A 19,927-nucleotide genomic window follows, 5' to 3' on the forward strand; every position below is an offset into this window, starting at 1 on the left:
CCTGGATTTGTATGCCCATTTTAGTGCACACCAAGCACTTGACTGTTGGTGGTCAGCTGCTTACAGCACCCTATAAGAAGAACTTAGACATATGGTTCCTCACATACTATTGTGATCCCTTTGCGAAGGCTGGGACTTTCAGGTGCTTGACCTCCTACCTAAGTTGTGAATTAGCCTTTACCTAAATGATGGGTTGAAATTTAACAAATTAAGTTTTTATAAGCTGAAACTGGTTTTTATTTTTTTTTTCTTTGCTTACAAACCCATCAGTTATACAAAGTGCCCGTTACCAGTAACCTCATTCTTGTTGTATCCTATTCCGTCTGTGCAAAAGAAATTGAATAGTTATTACCTGCCAGATGTATCATAGGCATAAATGCATGAACAGTGACTAGCTATTCTGCTGCTGTTGTTTGCAAGACACCAGAATACATGCTATGGTTAATGGGTTTTTATGAAAAATTTTATAGTCAGTTCCCTTATCCTATCCCTGCATACTCACTCCACCTTTGCACATGCAGTATTTGGTAGGGGCGATGCCTACCCAGTGAAAACTGCTTTTAGGTCTCCTGATCCGCTTCTGGTGACCCCGGAATTTTTATTGCATGAAAAAATGGCATATTCTTTATTTTTTGTATGAAAAAAGTTATACAGTGATGTAAATTTTTGTCATACGTCTGTTCATCTGTCTTGTTATGCCTTCCTTGTTCTCATAACTCTTGCCTTGTTGAAAGGATTTGTCAAACTTGGTTTGTGGCAGACAATCATGCATAGATGTGCCTTGAGTGAGATCACTTGCCTGTGTGTGTTTCATCTCAGTGTGTGTCACACTTACCTTTTTATTTCAAATCCTGCACAGTTGAAGGGGTTTTAGTCTAATTTTGAACAAGGCACACCATCATGCACAAATTTACATGAAGGGAGATGATCTGTGAACTGTGATGAGCCATGTCATATATGAAAATGAAACCTTGTTGATTTCCAATGTAAACACTACCTCAGTTTTGTAAAGTCCCATTAATTATAAATGTTTCAAGGTGATGTCAGATACCTTGAAATACCTCAAAAGATTTTGTCTCTTGCAGTTTGCCTTTTTTGTGTTTATATCATTATTTTTTTTTATTTGGCTGATAAGATGTTACTAATCTTAAACCACTTTTACAGGGATTCTTCGACACAGCTGTGGCAAGTGGCAAGACAGCTTCTGGAACTGCTGCAGCAATGGCTGTGGATGATGTTGGTGATATAGCTGGAGATGGATGGGGTGATGATGACGAGGAGAATGTAGAGGATGGGGAACTACAAGCTGAAGGTAAGAGTGGTGCTGATATATATTTGTGGATTTGCTGAAGTTTTGGAAAACAAGTTTGGTGTGACATTCCATGTGAACCAAGAAATTCAATGTCACTGTAATGAGCTAATTAGATGTTAAAGCCTGTGACTTGGGTTAAGAGTTCTGAGCATCCAAGGACTAAGTTTAGGAGTTTATAACTTAGTTATGCATATATTTAGCTTTGTTTGAACCTTAATCCATCACTGGGGTGTGTGTGTGTGTTTTGAAAAAGGGGAATTGTTCATGTGCAAGTTTTGAATTGGCAGTGCTAGGGTTTATGGAGCATTCCGTATGTGCAGGTTGGGTAGTTTTATTTTGGTTACAACTTTCAAATAGGTTTTGATAAAACTTCTCCCCTTGTCTAAAACTTAGCATTCTTTGTTGGTGGAAGTTGAAAGTCTCATAAAGTAGTTTACTGTGAATGTTGAATTGTATTTTATAGGTCAGATAAATATCAGTAATTTGCCTTCAGGGAGGCATTATCCAATACTTTATATTTTATACATGATTAAGTTTAGTTGGCATTCTTTGCTGTCTGACTTTTTTCACAGTGCTGATGTCAGTAGGCCTTAGTTATGTTGAATCTTGAAAAGAGTGCAACTTTGCTTTATCATTCCAGAAGCAAGTTGATTGAATCATTAATGAACAATGAGTGTAAGATATTTCATTATAAATCTCCAGAAATCATATTGTGAACAATCTTGTGGTGTTGGATTGGGAACGTGGGTTGATTGTTAACAAATATTCATGGCAACTGAATTCACAGCAAGAGGGCTACTGTACTACATGTTCTTTTTTTTTTTTTTTATCAAAATGGTTGCAGTTCTTGAAGTTTGTGAACAAAGAAAAAAAAAAGATTTTGAAAAGGTGTGACTTTTTTTAGTAAACTTCTTGACTGTGTGTGTGCTGACAAGATTGTATGACAAATAAATAGTGGAGATAGATGGTATCCAGTGGCCAGGAAGGAATCTGATGTCTCAAAGGTAGAGATGGTTTTGAAATGCGATAGGAAGAAGTGGAGAGCAGTTATTCAGAGAGGTAGTAAATGTGGAAAAGCAGGATAAGACTTAAAGAAAGGCACAAAAAATCATGGAATAAAGGAATGGATGAAGACCTAGACATGGTGGGAGTTGAGGCAGAAAGTTCCTGGGACAGAGAGTGAAGAGAGAACATTTCAAATCCAACTCCATTAAGCCAAAGTCTGTTGTGGAAGTGATGAGAATGCTGATTTTAAGAAAAGATAATACCATGAACTTTACTTGAGTACTAAAGATTAGCAGTTAAGATTAGAAAAATCATATGCTAAGCAGTCATATCTAACTTATGAGATGTTTCTGCCTTTATTTGTGTCATTTGGTGGTCAGTGTATTTTTAAAAGAAATCTCCCCTGGTTGGTTTATCTAAAGGCTTTAAAATCTTGTAGGTGGTGATGGTGAAGGTGGTGGATGGGAAGTCGACGATGACCTTGACCTGCCTCCAGAACTGGAAGGCACTTCTTCTGCTGCAGCAGGTTCTGGAGAAGATGGGTATTATGTGCCACCTCCTCGAGGTCATCCTCCTACTCATGGATGGACCCAGCGCAGCCAGCTTGCTATTGATCACGTTCTTGCTGGAGCCTTTGAGTCTGCAACTAGATTGCTACATGATCAGGTAGGAATATTGCTTATATATATGGAGTTATTTGAAAGTAGACCTTTTGTGTCGAATTGTTTTCCTCTAGTTTTCTAATGTAAAATAGCTTTGTCTTTATTTGAGGAACATGAAAGAATCGTAGAAACATTAAGATGCTATGCTAATAGTGCTTTAAATTAGAAAGTTGAGATAGATGGGCAAAGTGTTTATGATACTGATGGCTAATGAGGAAACGGTAAAGAAAAGATGTGGGTAACAGTTATTCATAAAATGATAAACTAAGAATGTTCTAATACACACCCAGAATGAGAGGGTGTTAAACATTAGTAAATAAAGGCTAATAATGGTTCTTTTTCCCATGGCATTCAGTTAAAAATGAATATTGTGCACAAGACATGTAGAATAACCCAAAATATTGTGCTTCAGATTTGCAGCCTGCATAATGACTAGTATTCATTTAGGTTCCAATCATTTGACCAATGTGTACAGTTAGCAGTATTAATGCTGAAAGGGTGTAAAGGTATAAATTCAAACGCAAATGGAAATGTAATTAGGAAACTGAATTCATCAAAGAAAAAAGAATTTTAAGAAGCCTAGCGTTAAATTGAAATTAAATAAAAAAAAAATATGATAGTGTCATTTTCTAAAGGAAAACCCTCCCGTATGGGGATAGTGCTTCCAGTGCACCTCATGTGGTGCACTGTAGGCATTACTCCCTTCAGCCCTTAACTGCAACCCCTTTCATTCCCTTTACTGTACTTCTCTTCATATTTTCTCTCTTCCATCTTACTTCCCACCCTCTCCTAACAATTGTTTCTTAGTGCAACTGCGAGATTTTCCTCCAGTTACACCTTTCAAACCTTACTGTCAATTTCCCTTTTGGCACTGAATGACCTCATAGGTGCCAGCGCTTGGACTTTGGCCTAAATTCCATATTTTATTTCACATATATTGTCTTTGGAATTTATGAAAATAATTTGAAAGTTATGTTAAAGTGAAATACTTTCTCTGAAGTAATCATAATTGCCAGATAGTAGTCCTAGATATGGGTATTTCAGAAGTTAAGAAGTTTCCTACATCCTCTGGTTATTTACTGTGATATCAGAAAGAAACTTGCCATTACATTAGATTTTATAAAATTTACAGTAAAATTGTAACTTAACATTACACTTATTTCTTTGAAAGTTTGTCATTTTTAGTTTTCTGAAAAGAAAACCATTTTGCTGGCTTTGTCTGTCCGTCTGCACTTTCTTCTGTCTACACTGTTTTTTTTTTTTGTCCGCCCTCAGATCTTAAAAACTACTGAGGCTAGAGGGCTGCAAATTGGTATGTTGATCATCCGCCCTCCAATCATCAAACATACCAAATTCCAGCCTTCGAGCCTCAGTAGTTTTTATTTTATTTAAGGTTAAAGATAGCCATAATCGTGTGTCTGGAAGCGATATAGGCCAGGCCACTGGGCCGTGGCATAAGTTTCTCTCTACCTTGCCACCATTTGTTCAACCCTCCCGCCTGCGTTTGTTTGCATTTGTCTCCCTCCTGCCATTTCCATCCTATGATATCGCTTCCTATGATGTCACAACAAGAACAGATACTTTTTAGACATAAAGAATGCTTTGCTATAAAAAGTCTTATAAAATTAAACGTGCTCTTTATACATTTTGTAATGCCCATACTATTTCACTAATGCAGAAAATAAAAATAAAATAATGACTAACTTATAAAACTAACATAGAATCACACTTATCTCCTTCTCCATCCCCTCCAGCTGCTTCTTATCCTAATCATCTCTAATCTCCATTATTCTCCAATTCTTTACCCATAAAAGTAACATAGAATCACACTTATCTCTTTCTCCCTCCCCTCCAGCCTCTTCTTATCCTAATCTCCTCTAATCTCCATTATTCTCAAATTCTGTACCCTGTACGTAATTTCTAATACTTTCCCCTGAAACTCCAGCTTTGGCCAATACATCAGCTATTTGATGCTTTCCTTTTATCCATCTCGCCTCAGTTATTTTTCCAGGTTCTGTTGTTTCTCTTATTGCTGCAGTATCAATTTTTAATCTCTTACTACTTACTCCAGTACTTGATTTTATTGCAGTCATTAGGGTTTTACTGTCAGTTTTCACCAGTGCTTCTAATTTATTCCCTCCTACTATCTCTTCCCAAAAATGTTTGAAATATATCAATCCTTCTATGGCCTCCCCCACAATCAGAGCTTCTGCTTCAGTGGTGGACTTTGCTACTCTACTGGATTTTCTGGATTTCCACCATATGGGACTTCTCTTACCATCTGTCAATGATATTACATAACCTAATTGAGTATGACCATCTTCAATATTCTGAATGAAGCATCTGCATAGGCTTCCCAATAAATCTTTTCTTCTTCTAACTCACTTATTATCACTTCTTCCATTATGCTCTTAGTTTTTCTCACTATTTTAATCAGCTTTCTCATATCTTGAGTCGTTCCTTCTTTAAAAGCTTTACTTAATTCACTAACATCATATGATATTTCTGGCATTGTATGTAGCGATACCCAATTCAACTGTGTTACCACTGATCTAGATTCTGTTAACTCCTTTTGTCCTAATACTCTATTACCTGTGAATCTTCTAGCTTCTGGTTCTCTTATAGAATTGATATACTGCCACTGATTAAGACAAATTCCATTTTCCTTATGCTCTACTATTACTCCTATATAGTTAAAACTTACTTTTTTGTTCTCCAACTTGCAGTTTCCCTTTCAATTTCCCAATTGTTTCTTTTAAAAATCCTTCACTTCCTCCATAGCAAAAATCATCTACATGTGTACATAAAATACCGTTCAATTTATTGTCTTTCCTCCAAAAGAATATGTTAGGTTCTAATTTACTCCTCTCCCCTTTAAGCTCCTCCACCACTTTTACCACCTTACAATACCATGCCTTTGCTGCATCCTTGAGTCCATAAACAGTTTTCTTCAATTTCCATAATCCACTCCAACCATCTTCACTGGGTGGTTTTAGATGTACCTCTCGGTGTATTTCATCACCTTGTGGATACGCAGTTTTTACATCTAACGTATAACAATTCCAATCTTTCAGTTTTATTACTGTCAAACAAAATTTTAAAATTTTGACATTGAATGTAGGAGCATCTTTTTCCCATTCAGCCATTTCTTCTTCAAAACCTCTAGCTACCAATCTTGCTTTACATATCCTTTCCCCCCCTTTTACCTTTTCAGTTACTATCCATCTTGTAGATACAGCTTTTTGTCCAATGTCATTTACCTCATATACCTTGTTTTCTCTCCAGCTTTGCAGTTCTTTTTCTTTAGCTTCAATTACACTTCTATTTTCGAATCCTAGCAAAACCTCTTCTTCATCTTCAATTTTTTCTACATGACTATAATCTCTTAAGTTAACCCATCCCTTGTCACCTGACTGTGAGTGTTCTACAGTGTATGAATCAGCCCAAGATTTGCTTGATCTTTTTCCTGCAAGACTCAATATAGTCCACTCTTCTACTTGTCCTGTATGTTTGTTTATAGCTCTAACTCTATTTCCCTTTCTGAATTTGGGTATCTCTTCTATTAACTCATCTTCTGTTATCTCACTTTCCCCTTCATCTTCCAGTGTTTCCTCTGCCAAATCTCTTTGTATAGTGCTTCTATATCTGCATTCCTTCTCCAGCCAATTATCATCTCCTTTCCTTCCTGCCCATCTATATTCCCTTCCTTTGATGCAAGGGATTCATCCTTCACAGCGTGCGTTTTGTCTGTTTTAGATATCTTCTCTTTTTCTGGTGATAGTCTTTGAATCCTAGTAACATGTATTCTTGCTACTTCTCTTAGAGAATCCCCATGTTTGACACCTGTTTTACCTGATACTCCCACTACCTGAGCAGGTCCTCTCCATTCATTTTCGTTTTCTCTCTTATAGAATACCTCGTCTCCCACTACTGCTTCTTCAAGTTTATGTTCTCTGACATTTTTGTTTAAAGCAATTCTTATTTTATTACAAGACTCATTTTTGATAAACACTTCTCTGGCCTTATGCATTGCATTCAGTGTATCCCTTACTATGCTTTCTTCCATACCTTTCTCTCTGCTTGCAGGACTTGAACTTTCTTCTCCTATTAAATTAGGCAAAGAAGGGTTTTCCCAAATACTAATTGGTTAGGGAAGAAACTGCCATTATTATATTAAGCAGTTCCTAGCACTCACTACCCATCTTAATGCTATGGACCAATCCACTTCATCATCTTTCATCTTAAGCTTTCTTTGATTATGCCTACTGTCTTTTCACACAATCCATTGCTCCATGGAGATTTAGATGCTGTGGCTAATACTTTGATATTCCATCTTTCTGCCATCCTCCTTACTTTTTCATTTTGAAATTCTCCCCCGTTGTCTGATAATATTTTAGAAGGTGCCCCAAATATAGCAAACCGCCTGTCAAAAAGTGTCTTTATAATAGTTTCTGGTTTCTTGTCTTTTATCCAAAAAGCTTGACAATACCTTGTTGCCATATCTACCATTGCCAAGAACTTTCTCTCTTCTATCTTACCCACATCCATTGCTACAACTTCATTAAATGTCTTACTCCAAGAAAATCCCATTAAATGTCTTACTCCAAGAAAATCCCACTACTGGTTAGCTGGGTTTCTTTTATATCTTTTACATACCTCACAACTTGCGATTAAGTCTGTTAGTAACTTTTTTATTTCCTCTTTGTCCTTCTCTCTCAAACCATCACTCCACTGTGCTTCTTGTGTTAGCTTCTATATTTTATCTCCACTTCCGTGGCCACATTGTAGATGTAACTTCATCATTGCACCTTTAATTTCCCTTAGACTCTCTCCCTTCCAACCCTCCAGTAACAATTCTTCTACCTTCCTCCTCAAAATTGGTATTCTTAAATGGCCCTGTTTGTCTTCTCTTAACTTTATCTTCAATTCCCCTAACACTTCTATTTTAACACAATTCTATTTCAAACTTATGGTCATCCCCATTTTACTCATGGTTTTCTTACCTATTAACCATGGTACATCACCCTGCAAAATTTCTGTCTTCAAATAGAACTTTTTGTTTTTCAATATCACTGGTATTTCCATTACTGCTTTCAACTTGTATGATGACTCACCGAAATTAAATACTTTATTAGACTCTTTCTTAGTATACTGTATTAGACTCTTTCATAGTATCATTCATTCCCCTCAACTCTTCCTGATTCAAACCCACGACAATGTGTGCTAGTCACAATTCTCCACAAACTGTTGACTTACAGCCTGTGTCTAAAATTGCATCAATCTCTTCCCAAGATTATTCTTCTATTTTACTAACTTCTCCTATATAAACTTCTTTTCTTCTTGTCCAGTTTCTGATATCTTTTTATTTTGAAAATTCTGAGGACAATCTGTGGCCCAATGCCATTCTGATTTGCATATTGCACACAGTGTTATTTTCCCTTCTCTATTTAAAGGGTTTCTTCCACCTCTACCTCATTTCACCTCTCCCCGATATCTTTGGTTTTCCCACTCTTTCCCAAAATTCGCACAACCCTCTGATCCCAACCATTCTCCCTCCTCTTTATTCCCTAATCGCTCAGATATTCTTTTCATTATTTGTGACACTGTTTTATATTCCAACGTTCTTAGTTCCTCATTGGACGTGTCGATATCGTATGTGGCTAGCACTCTGCCAGGCCCACGTTCGATTCTCCAGCCGGGCAATGAAGAATTAGAGGAATTTATTTCTGGTGATAGAAATTCATTTCCCTGTAATGTGGTTCGGATTCCACAATAAGCTATAAGTCCCGTTGCTAGGCAACCAATTGGTTCTTAGCCACGTAAAATAAGTCAAATCCTTTGTACCAGCCCTAGGAGAGCTGTTAATCAGCTCAGTGGTCTGGTTAAACTAAGGTATACTTAACTTTTCCAACATTTCTTGACCACAAGTTGCTAATACCATTTGTTTTTGATATTCTGTGAGATTCAATTGTTCTAGTACATGAAAACCTTTTGCTTCCCCTTGAAGCATGCTTTTCCCTAGCGCTCTACGACTCTCTGACTCTACCTTTTCATACCTAATTATAAAATCTCTCATCTTTTCACTAGATTTTTCACATTACTGTAATTTTCTGTTAACATATCTTTTAGATACACTTCATCTAGTTTGGATAGGATTATCTTTGAACCCTCTTTATCCATAAGTTCATCTCTATTCCTTCTGTTACTTAAATCTCAGACAGTCTCTTCTCCATTTCATCTCCCAGAGTTTACCATCAGATCCGTCCATTTTTAACCGACCACACACTGCTACCACTTAAAAATTTTTCCTAGCCTAACCCGTCCAAAAATGATTCAGTTATGCGATCCACCCACTTGTTCACGTTGTTCTTCTTTCACTATGCAATCCAGCTTACGACAACAAAAACCACAAAACAGACTTACAACCTGATCTAACCTTCAGAGAGCTCTCTCTACCTTGCCACCATTTGTTCAACCCTCCCGCCTGCGTTTGTGTACATTTTTCTCCCTCCCGCCATTTCCATCGTATGACGTCACTTCCTATGACTTCACAACAAGAACAGATTCATTTTAAACATAAAGAATGCTTTGCTATAAAAACGTCTTATAAAATTAAACATGCTTTTTATACATTTTGTAACGGCCATACCATTTCACTAATGCAGAAAATAAAAATAAAATAATGACTAACTTATAAAACTAACATATAATCAATATAATGTTTATGCATAAGGTGAAATGTACATGTACAAGCATGTGCATATACACATACAGATACTATCCTACTTACGATGGGGTTAGGTTCCAAAAAACCCATCGTTTGTTGGAAAAAATGTATCTCGAATATAGCCAAGCCTACACCAGCGAATTCAGTACCATCTGTACATATATGGTAGCCTAGCCTACATTATAAAGTACAGTAGAGCCCCGGTCCTCGACGCTAATCCGTTCCAGAAGAAGTGCCGAGATTCGATTTAGTCGAATTCTAAATTAATTTCTCCCATAAGAAATAACTGAAAATGGATTAATCCATTCCTGACCACCAGTCATTACCCCAACCTTACCTTTTTATACAAAACATTACACAAATTACAATTAAATAAGTTCAGAGTTGAATAACTTGCCATATCAGAATCACTTTTTACATTTTTAAACGCATACTGTATCAAAAAAATTGGCCTACGACCAATGCGGCCGTATTACTGATGGTAGACCGAGTGCCATAGGCTAGGCTAGGTAGCCTATAGGCACTGCCAGAATGTACTGTAACGGGCACACATGAAAACTGTTGTTAATAATGATAACACTGAAAAACAAGCCTGATTATCACAGTAAATTAATAATACAGTACAGGCAGTCCCCGGTTAACAGCGATCCGGTTTTATGGGGCTTATCTAGCGACGAAAATCAGCAATTTTTGGCCCCAAAATTCGCCAATTTCCGCTTATCAGCACCGATAATTGGGTATTGGCGCCGATACATACCTAACAGAGGCGGCGATAACCGAAAATCGGCGCTTTTTGGTGCCGATAACCCCTGAAAATCTCTGAAATCGCCAGTTTTCCGTTAGTGGCGATTTTCGGTTATCATCACACCCTGAGAAACGGAACCCCGCTGATAACCGGGGACTGCCTGTATTTATAAGCCAAATTACTGTATGTCTGTTATCATAAAATTAAGAAAAATTTACTAAATTACGTCGGAACTCGGCAGCTTGTGGCATGAGCAGATGTAAACAAACCACAGCGCCACCCTGGTGGTGTATCGTGGTACTAATTACATAAACATTGTTTACGTTCAGTATTTATGGTAAATGTCTTACAGACTACTGGAATAGTGTACAAAATCACTGTAAAACATATTTCAGTAAATTTTATGATTCCCTAACATATTGGGACCCATGATTGGATGAAAATTCAGTGCAGAAAGCCAAAAAAATGATATATACCTGTACAAGGTGTACTTCTCCAAACAGCAGCAGCAGCAGAGTGTGTGGGCTTTAAATGCTTTTAAATATGCATGGGAAGAACGCCACCAACAACGCCAACTAGCGGCAGCCGGCCAAAACTCTTTTTTTTTTTTTTCTACAAACATCATATGATTCATCGGGTCGGATTCCGGTTTGTTGTTCGAGCTCTGACGCAAAATTTACTCAACATTTCGTGTTGAAATCCAATTATGTCGAGTTCCAGTATGGTCGAGGAGCGGGGTTCTACTGTATACTGTATACATACATGGTATAGTAATTATCAGTTTCAGCTAATTCGGGAGGTTCATGCAGATTGACTTTTGATAATTCAATACAAAGAGAAATTGAATAACAAACAAGAATTAGTTTAGCCTACACATGGTATATTGTATACATATACGATAGCCTACCCTATACTGTACTCTGTAGGCTATTCACATATTGATATCGTATTTTACAAATATCAACATAAAGAATATGCATCTTTTCCATGGATCTTTTAAAAAGTTATGCTTTACTTCACTGTATCCAATAATACTGTATGTGTACATTCTCATATTGCTGTTGTATTATAAATTGGTTTTGAAATCGATTACGTGATAAGTTTATTTCGTTGTATTTAACTCGGTTCAGAGCTCTTTTCTTGCTTCTAGTTAGTGTAAATGAATCTCTGGAGACTTTATTTGTATAGGACAAGGGATTTTTTGTTATACGAAGTGTTTTTAAGTTGAAATATAACAAATACGCCTCGTTGTGAAATTAATTTAGCTATTTTTTTCATTATTAGATGATGTTGGCTGTTGGGGACATGTTTGTTTTGTGTAAAAAAATAAAGATTCCGTTTGCTATTTTCACCTGATTTCATCACAATACAAGCTTTACATATTTATGTTTTATCCGCGTAAAAATAGTAGTAATGTGTTCTTTCATACCCAGTAGTTTTGATTAAAATACTTTTCTCTCCAATTTTATTTACGGTTGAGATTCATTCATGTTGTCCAGGCACGATAATTTATAGTCATTAGCAGCTTGAACATTGTTTTCTCAGCTTCAGCTACAACTTGCAGCTTAAATTTATCAGTATATTTCCTTGTCAATCTTTTCTCTATAGCGAATAAGGGTATACTGTAATGTAAAAATATATCAGTCCTATTCTACTTAACGTCATTTGCAACATAACTACGGTAATTGTTTACTACCATACGGTGGTTGAAATACAAGCAAAACAGCTGTTGTTATCCAAATTCAGTTATTAGCAAAACAGCAGTTTCTCGTTCAGTTGTTTATTGCTGTACACATTTACGCAAGAGTATAACATTACTAAACTAAATACTTTTATCATTCTCTTCTACTTTTTTAACTAGAAGAGGGGATAAAGAGATGGAGGAAAAGAAGTTGGTATATTGTAATTTGGTCTCTCTTGCTGCCTAATTGTACATTGCTGCTTGCACCTGTGCGAAATTTTAAAATATTTTCGAAATGTTGTCGTATCAGTATTGATTGCTAACCCCATTACAAAAGTGAATTATCGTAATGCGAATTATCGTAACTCAAGCACTACCTGTACATGTGTACTTGCGTCGATGGCCATAGTAAATGTATTATACCACAGAGAATAAAAGTAAAATTTGTGGACATGTAGCCGATGGCACACACAGACCAATCATGGGCTGTCTCAGCCTTACACACAAGTATCGAACTGCTCGCAATTAATTATAGTGAATGTATATTTACAAAAGGGATAACAAATTTTATTACTGTGATGAGTAAATATAAGGCTGCTGTAGCATTTTTGTGAAAATGAAGGCTTTAGTAGGAAGGCATCATAAGATACTTAAGAAATAAGAAAAAAATAAATAATAGCTGAAAAAGTTACGTATGAAATGATCCAAACCAGTCTGTGAGTGGCCCATGAATCTCTTGGTTTTTTGGGAGCATTCTTGTTGATCACCCTGTTGGACAAAGGATTCTTAAGAGTCAGTAAATTCTCTCTCTCTCTCTCTCTCTCTCTCTCTCTCTCTCTCTCTCTCTCTCTCTTGTTGGGAGAATATTCTAGCATAGACTATATTCATAAAGATCTCGATTACTTTTAATTAAAACAAATGACTAAATTTCAATTAACAATAATAGACAGATGATTCTTTATACTAGTATTTTAAGAATAGGTCTATGTTTATTCTGTGATCTTAGGTTACCATATGAAAAATTTATGAAGACACTACAAGCACCATAACAGCAGCAACAAAAACAAGAATAACCACAACAAGAACCACAATAAAACTGCTGAATACAAGATAGGCCTATGATCCAAATGTCATAAGCTGCATAAACTGACAAAAATACATAGGACATTATAGGTCTACATAATTTTTTATGATCTTGTTATTTCGAAAGGAGATAATGTTCTTAAGAAAATTCTCAGCAAATTATATCCAATGTGACTCGTATTGCCTATCATACTGTAACTTTTAAGTTAAACTTAGGCATATTTTGGTTTAGTCAAGTGCAGTCACTGCTTGTCATCCCACCAAATGTGTAAGCGGTTGCAATGAAATATATTGTATGACTATGAAAATGTAGTAAAATTTCCTAAAATCAGTATGAAATACCAATCTGCAAAGCTCTAAGGAAGTCTTTTTAAGTTTAGAATGGTGAGCACACTCGACAATATCAGACGGTAATAATCATTGTCCTGTAATTCAAGTGCACTGATTCTGTATTCAGGTGAACCTCATTTACGAAAAACAACATTGCAGCATCGCGGAACACTCCTGACTTTTTTTTTTTTTTTTTTTTTTTTTAAGGGAAATACGTATTATGATTCTATTTCGGGATAAATAGCATTCCTTTTGATAATCAGCACTTATTTTAGTTTGGTAAAACAACCATTGCAAAATTAATGATGATGAAAAGAACCACAGATTAACCAACTTTTCTAAACCATTGCCAGCCAATCGGCTTCAAGGGATGGTTGGGACGTAAGCAGTCGGCGGGGCTTAGCTGCAAAGAGTGGTGGATTTTGCTACATACGATGTACAGAAAACTAGATTGTGCCAAAGAAACTTCGGTGCATTTTTTACTTGTTTCTCTCGCTCCTGCTTTATAATAGATTTCTAGGAAGAAAACAATGTTGTTATGTAGTTTGTCATGATAGCAGTATTTACCACTAATTTATCAATGTTTCTGTTTTGTCAGCATTGGCATATATGCAATTACACTGTAGTGTGAATTTCAGTGCTTTTTATATTTTTCATAAAAACTATAACTTGCACAGCTTTTCATTGATGCAACCACTGATTTTTTGTGAATTTTTCAGAAATAATTTTACATAGTGTTTTCCAGAATTTGACTGTTGATTTGTGTGCAAAAATTTTTGAGAATTACAGTTTCATATTTTTTCCAATTGTAATTTGAACTTCAGGTGTATACTCTATAATGAACATAAACCCTTCTTGTACAGGTTGGCGTTGTGAACTTTGAACCCTACAGAGATTTGTTCCTCTCATCATTCGCTCATTCTCGCACAAGCTACCCTGGTGCACCTGCACTTCCATCTCTGTCTGGCTACCCTGCCCGTAACTGGAGAACAGCGCAACTTAAAGATCAGCTTCCAGCAGTTGGGATGCGTCTCTCTAACCTTATGGACAGACTGAAGGTATGATGTTCTAGTTAGGATCAAGTTTGAAGCTTGTAAACTGTGTCAAAGTTAATCTTTGTTGTTATGAATGTGCGTATTAATGAAGAAAATATTTATCAGTTGAAGTTAATTCTGTTCTAAGTGAACATTTCTGCAAATTGCAAATTTTACACTTCGTAGGCTATCCATTTTGTAATTTATTATTTGATAAAGATTTCATAGAAAAAATTATGATAAACTCTCAGTACAATATATCTTAAATTGTTGAACTGCTATTTGATGAGGAAACAGCTTTTGAAGTCAATGTAGGAAAGTGAAAAATTTAACCAGGTACGCAGTGCCATGCATTATGAGAAGCATTTGTGGTTTATACTTTCAAACTCAGTTTTATTTTATCACTTTGGTTGATAGAAAATAAAATGAGAATTTAAAGTTATATAATATCCATATTGAAGATGTTCTTTCTGCTGCATGTTTCTAGTTTTTCTGTAGCTGGAGCTAGACTTACAAATATTACAAGGAGTTTGAGCGTGCTGTTTTCAGAAGTTTATTTCTGTGAAAGTCATTACTTTGTATTTTTATTATAGACTTCCAGTTAAATATCACTGCTAACATAGTTATAATCCATGAAAATTTAACAGCATTTCATAAATAGCAAGCTTCCAAGATGTTCCATTGGCAGTTATTGGACCAAGCTTATTCATAATTTTCATTTTTCATTTTCAGGAAGCATCACAGTTGACCACAGCTGCGAAGTTCTCAGAAGCTGTTGACAAATTAAGAGCAATCCTCTTGGCTGTTCCCCTTATTGTTGTTGACACAAAACAAGAGGTATGGGAATATTTAAAGCTATATTTTGACAGCTTTTTGCCCGTAGTAGATAGACAAATATTCAAAGGACTCGCTTGCAAAGATTAGAAATGTGCTTGTGCATACAGATGTAGCTAAAGATGAGGTGGACGCAAATATTTCTTTATTACTGTGTACATATTTTTTACAAGACTTGGTCATATTTTTTGGATTCTGTCAGGGCTTGTCTGAACTAGTTGTTTCAAATAAGAATTTTGAGAGTTAAGGGAAGTCAAAATTGGAAATGAATTGAAGAAATGCATGAAAAGTAGATAGCATAAAGTAACCAAGCTAGGGAGTGAATTGAACACTGTAAACACTACTGCCTTTATTTTTTAGGTAAACACCTATATAACGGGCCTTTTGAATGTAGGATTAGTGACTGGTAAAGGAAAGGAGTAATATGTGATGAGAAAAAATAATGAAAATTTAATGGTAGTAATGTTCAGTGGTGAAGGTGACGAACATGAAATCATCTAACAAGGCTTACTTTAAAAATAAGAAGTATTGTGATGAATTGAGAGGTCATTGGAAGTAGCAAGTCTAGGATGTGGAATGATAAAGTTGTGGATTTGTGACTGAATACGTTAACAACCTAAGTGAGTTGTTCAGAAGGGAATAAGGAAACTTTAAGAAGAATGGGAGAGAAGAGAGATCCCTTGAAGATTTGCTAGATGTACCAACTCAAGTGAGAGAATGGGTAGATTAGCCATTGAGTAGGGGAATGTTTGTGGAAGTCTTTAGTTTTAGGAAAGAAATGTGGTGAGGTAGATCTTGCACACTGCAAATAAAAGTCCACTGATTTTGAATATCAACAGTTTTTCAAGAAGTGAGAGGAATTTCATACATAAAGCAGCAGAAGTGTATCTTAGTGAGGACTAGAAAATCTTAGATCAAAGTCTGTAAGTTTGTTCCAGTAATCATGTTTCATATCAAGACTCTTCATAAGAAATCCTTACAGAAATAAGTAGTGAGAGAAGATGATAGACTTTAATTAAGGGGATATGATAAAACAGTTAGAATCAGGAAGCAAAAGGAGAGAAATACAAGGTGTGGTCAAGACAGTTCATTATTAAAGTGGAACAGATAGGTTGTAAATGATTTTTGACGGAAGGAATGAGTACAAAGATCCAGTGTGAAAGACAAAGGCAATAAGGAGTTGGGCACTGAGTGATAGTATATTATTTTTCAATATTAGTTTTAACAGACCCCTGAAACACATTTCAGGGCTCTCACAGGTTGGCACACAAGACTTATTAAATGAATGGTGAACTGAGCAAGACAAAGTTGACAAAGTAGGTGGGAATAGACTTAAAAAATATTGATATTTGAAGTACACAAAGCAGTGCAGTTAGGGGCTGAAGGAAATATTGATAATATTTGAAGTACACAAAGCAGGGCAGTTAGGGGCTGAAGGGACTCTGCAGGGAACTTCAACTACTACTTATGCTTGGCACATAGGTAGTACCTTGTATGGGGCAGTGTTGGTATAGAAATTGGAGATTTACTAGACACACTAATACTAATTGAGAAGTGAAAAGAGCTGTTATTGGAGCAAGGGCAGCAGCAATGAGAGGACTGTTAAAAGTTTGGACACAGCCTGATTAACCTAATTAAAATTGAATTTTATATAGGTAACTTTAGCAAGTAATTACATAGCTATTGGTTCCTAACCTATGGCAGCTTAAAAATTCAAAGTTCGCATGGCGGCACTTCTATCGTTTGTGTATAGGTGACAAGGTCCCGCCCACTATCTGGGATTTTGAGGAACAACTCAGCAGAGCTCAATTCATTTCCTGCCGGCTTCCGATCAACATCGGGAGTTTTTCTGCAGCTACTGCATTGCTTTTTTGGATATTTTTTTGCCCGGTCTTGGTGAAGTATTCAGAATTTGTTGTTGTGGCTTTCAGTCATTGGTGGATTGATTTTTTGTTAACTTTAGGAATTTCTTTAGTTAACATGTCGGATTCCAGCTCGGCTAGTATTCGCTTTAGTTCTAAGGGTTGTAATACTAGGTTAACCAAGTTTTCTCAAGATTCTCATACTAAATGCACTAAATGTAGAGGGCAAGAATGTGGTAAGGATAATACTTTCATTGAGTGTCAGGATTGGGAGGATAAAAAATGGAAAACCTTAAAATCTCATCTAAAAAACTTCAAAGAGATAGAAAGAGGAAGGCAGCCCTTAGGGCTGAGAATAGGGCCAGTACAGAATCTATTTGTTTTGCTAGTGTAGGGGATGAGAGAGCTGTTACTCCTCCAGTTCCTCCTGTTTCTCCCATTCTAAGTCCTCCTACTTTATCATCTCCTGATCCAGGTTCCCATAATTCCGCTCTCCACGCCATTGCCAGCCTTGAATTAAGGTTCAACGAGAAGTTTGGCTTATTATCCAGTACCATTATGGAAATGGAGTCCGCTATTAGATCTCTAATGGAGAAAAATGTGCATAGTAACAATGCAGTGAGAAGTGTGAGTGTTGTGAATGTTGAGGAGGTGGCTGTCCATCCCATCAGTGCTCCTAGACGAAGGTCGTTATCCTGCTCCTCCGCACCGGGGAGAAGACATACTAGATGTCCAAGGGAGGCTGGTGGGGTTTGTCCACAGGCAGTTGCCCCCCCTCTGTCGAGTCTATTATTCGCTCCCAGGCTTTGACTGAATACCATTGGAAAGGCGTTCAAGTGCATCAGCTTTCCTCAGATTCGGAAGCTTCCATCCCAGACAAGAAGTGCCCGTGTCGCTACCCTGCCTCGTTGCGCCCGTTCAAAAGACATGCGGAGCTTGGCGATACCTCTCGTCTGGCAGTCAAGACATATAGGGAGGTTAGCTCGTAACCTTCCTGCAGCTTTCAGGACCAGTCCACTTCTCCAGCTCGCCCTTGTCATTTGTTGGGAGACAGTCCTAAGTGCTATAAGTGCCCAAAGCGCCCGACTTCTTCCGAGCGCCTGGCGCCCGCCGGCTCGCACCAGACTTCCACTTTTGAACCCCGTGCGCCAACTCCCTAGCTTCTGGCACCAACAGTCGAGCACCCAGCCACATCTTCCAGGCGCCTGGCTCCTTCCTACAATCTGCCACCTTCATCATCAGTTCAAGAAGATTATTCGTTAGCCCCACTCCAGCAACAGTTGATGGAGCTAATGGGGTTCTTGAAGAAAACCTCTACAGTTCCTGAAACCAAAGACAAGTCTTTGTCGCCTATCTCTTCAGAGGAGGAAGAGGTTGTCAGAATTCAGTCTCTTCTTCTGCATATTCGTGTCTCTTGAGATTTCTCTTGGATAGCTTTCCAGATTTCTTCATTCCTGCTGCTCCAACTTCTCTAGCTTCTACCTTCCTCATGAGGAAGCAGTCTTCTGAGGGTACCAAGTTGCCTAAATTAGTTCCTTCCTCTTTGTCAAGGAAGGCTCTCCAAGAGGTACATGACTTAAAAGAGAACAGGGCAAAGCAACATACGCTTTTCCGCCCAGCAAGCTAATGAAGATGAGGTACTCATTCTATGCCACCAGGGAAGCTCCTTCCTTGGGAGTCTCTGCCTCCTCCCAGGGCGACTTCTCCGGTCTGGTAGATTCGGCTCATAGAACAGCCTTATCTACAGCCAAGGTAATGTTTTCCTTCACTGAACTTGATCACCTTATCAAGAACATTTTTAAGGTTCTCAAGATTATTAGCTTTCTTGATTGGGCTGTCGGGGCAGTAGTGAGAAAGATCGAAGACTGTCCAGATCTCGCTGAAGACTTTGCCTCTGATTGGCTGGGGGGTTCTTTCTTGCGCCGATAAGGCAGTTAGAGACGGCTCTTCAGAACTCGCCTCTCCCTTTTCAGTGGGTGTGCCTAAAAAAGAGGGAGCTCTGGCATTCTTTCACTTCGAATGTAGTTTCGCAACACAAGTCAGCAATACTTTCCACTTCTTTGGATAAGTCTCACCTCTTTCTGCAAGTCACAGTAAAGGAGATTCTTTCAGACTTACAGTAGAAGTCTACAACCGACCTGTTAGCACAATCCACCAGATGCCTGAGGGAACCTGCGCCTTCCACGTCAAGATTGTTCTCCCACTTACAACCTCAGCCCTTGCATGGGGGGGAGAACGAAAAACTAGCCTAGACCTAGAGCAAACTTGCAGCCTCCTACGAAGTCCATTAAGAAGTCTTCATTCAAGACCATCCCCAAGAAATGAGAAGTTAGTCCTCTGTGCCCAAGTATGGGCCAGACTTGTACTTTTTTGGAAGGAATGGGAGCGCAGAGGAGGGGAACCTTGGGTAGTCGAGGTACTCAGGAGGGCTACGCCATCCCTTTCATGAAAGTTCCTCCCGTAGTAACATCGCCGATCGCCTTGACAGCGTATTCAGAAGGTTCCAGGAAGTTTTTGGCCCTCTCTCAGGAAGTTGAATCCCTGATCATCAAGGGAGCAGTGTAAGATACTAGATTTGGCTCCTGGTGGATTATCCAATACTCCCTCCACAAAAACAGTTGCTGCTCAGACAACCCCACTTCCTCAGATTCC

At 37.6% G+C, this 19,927-nt stretch overlaps 1 protein-coding gene across 2 annotated transcripts in view; it reads left to right on the forward strand.

The window, feature by feature from the left end:
- The window catches only part of alphaCOP (coatomer subunit alpha), a 67,054-nt gene that overhangs the window by 41,136 nt on the left and 5,991 nt on the right, over nt 1-19,927 (forward strand). For both annotated transcript variants that reach the window (XM_067091911.1, XM_067091921.1), the window contains exons 17-20: nt 1,165-1,312; nt 2,757-2,983; nt 14,409-14,603; nt 15,312-15,416. In XM_067091911.1, the coding sequence (XP_066948012.1) occupies nt 1,165-1,312; nt 2,757-2,983; nt 14,409-14,603; nt 15,312-15,416 (675 nt within the window). The remainder of the gene's footprint in view (nt 1-1,164; nt 1,313-2,756; nt 2,984-14,408; nt 14,604-15,311; nt 15,417-19,927) is intronic.

The sequence above is a fragment of the Macrobrachium rosenbergii genome, chromosome 4 (assembly GCF_040412425.1).
Source record: "Macrobrachium rosenbergii isolate ZJJX-2024 chromosome 4, ASM4041242v1, whole genome shotgun sequence".
Taxonomy (NCBI): Eukaryota; Metazoa; Arthropoda; class Malacostraca; order Decapoda; family Palaemonidae; genus Macrobrachium; species Macrobrachium rosenbergii.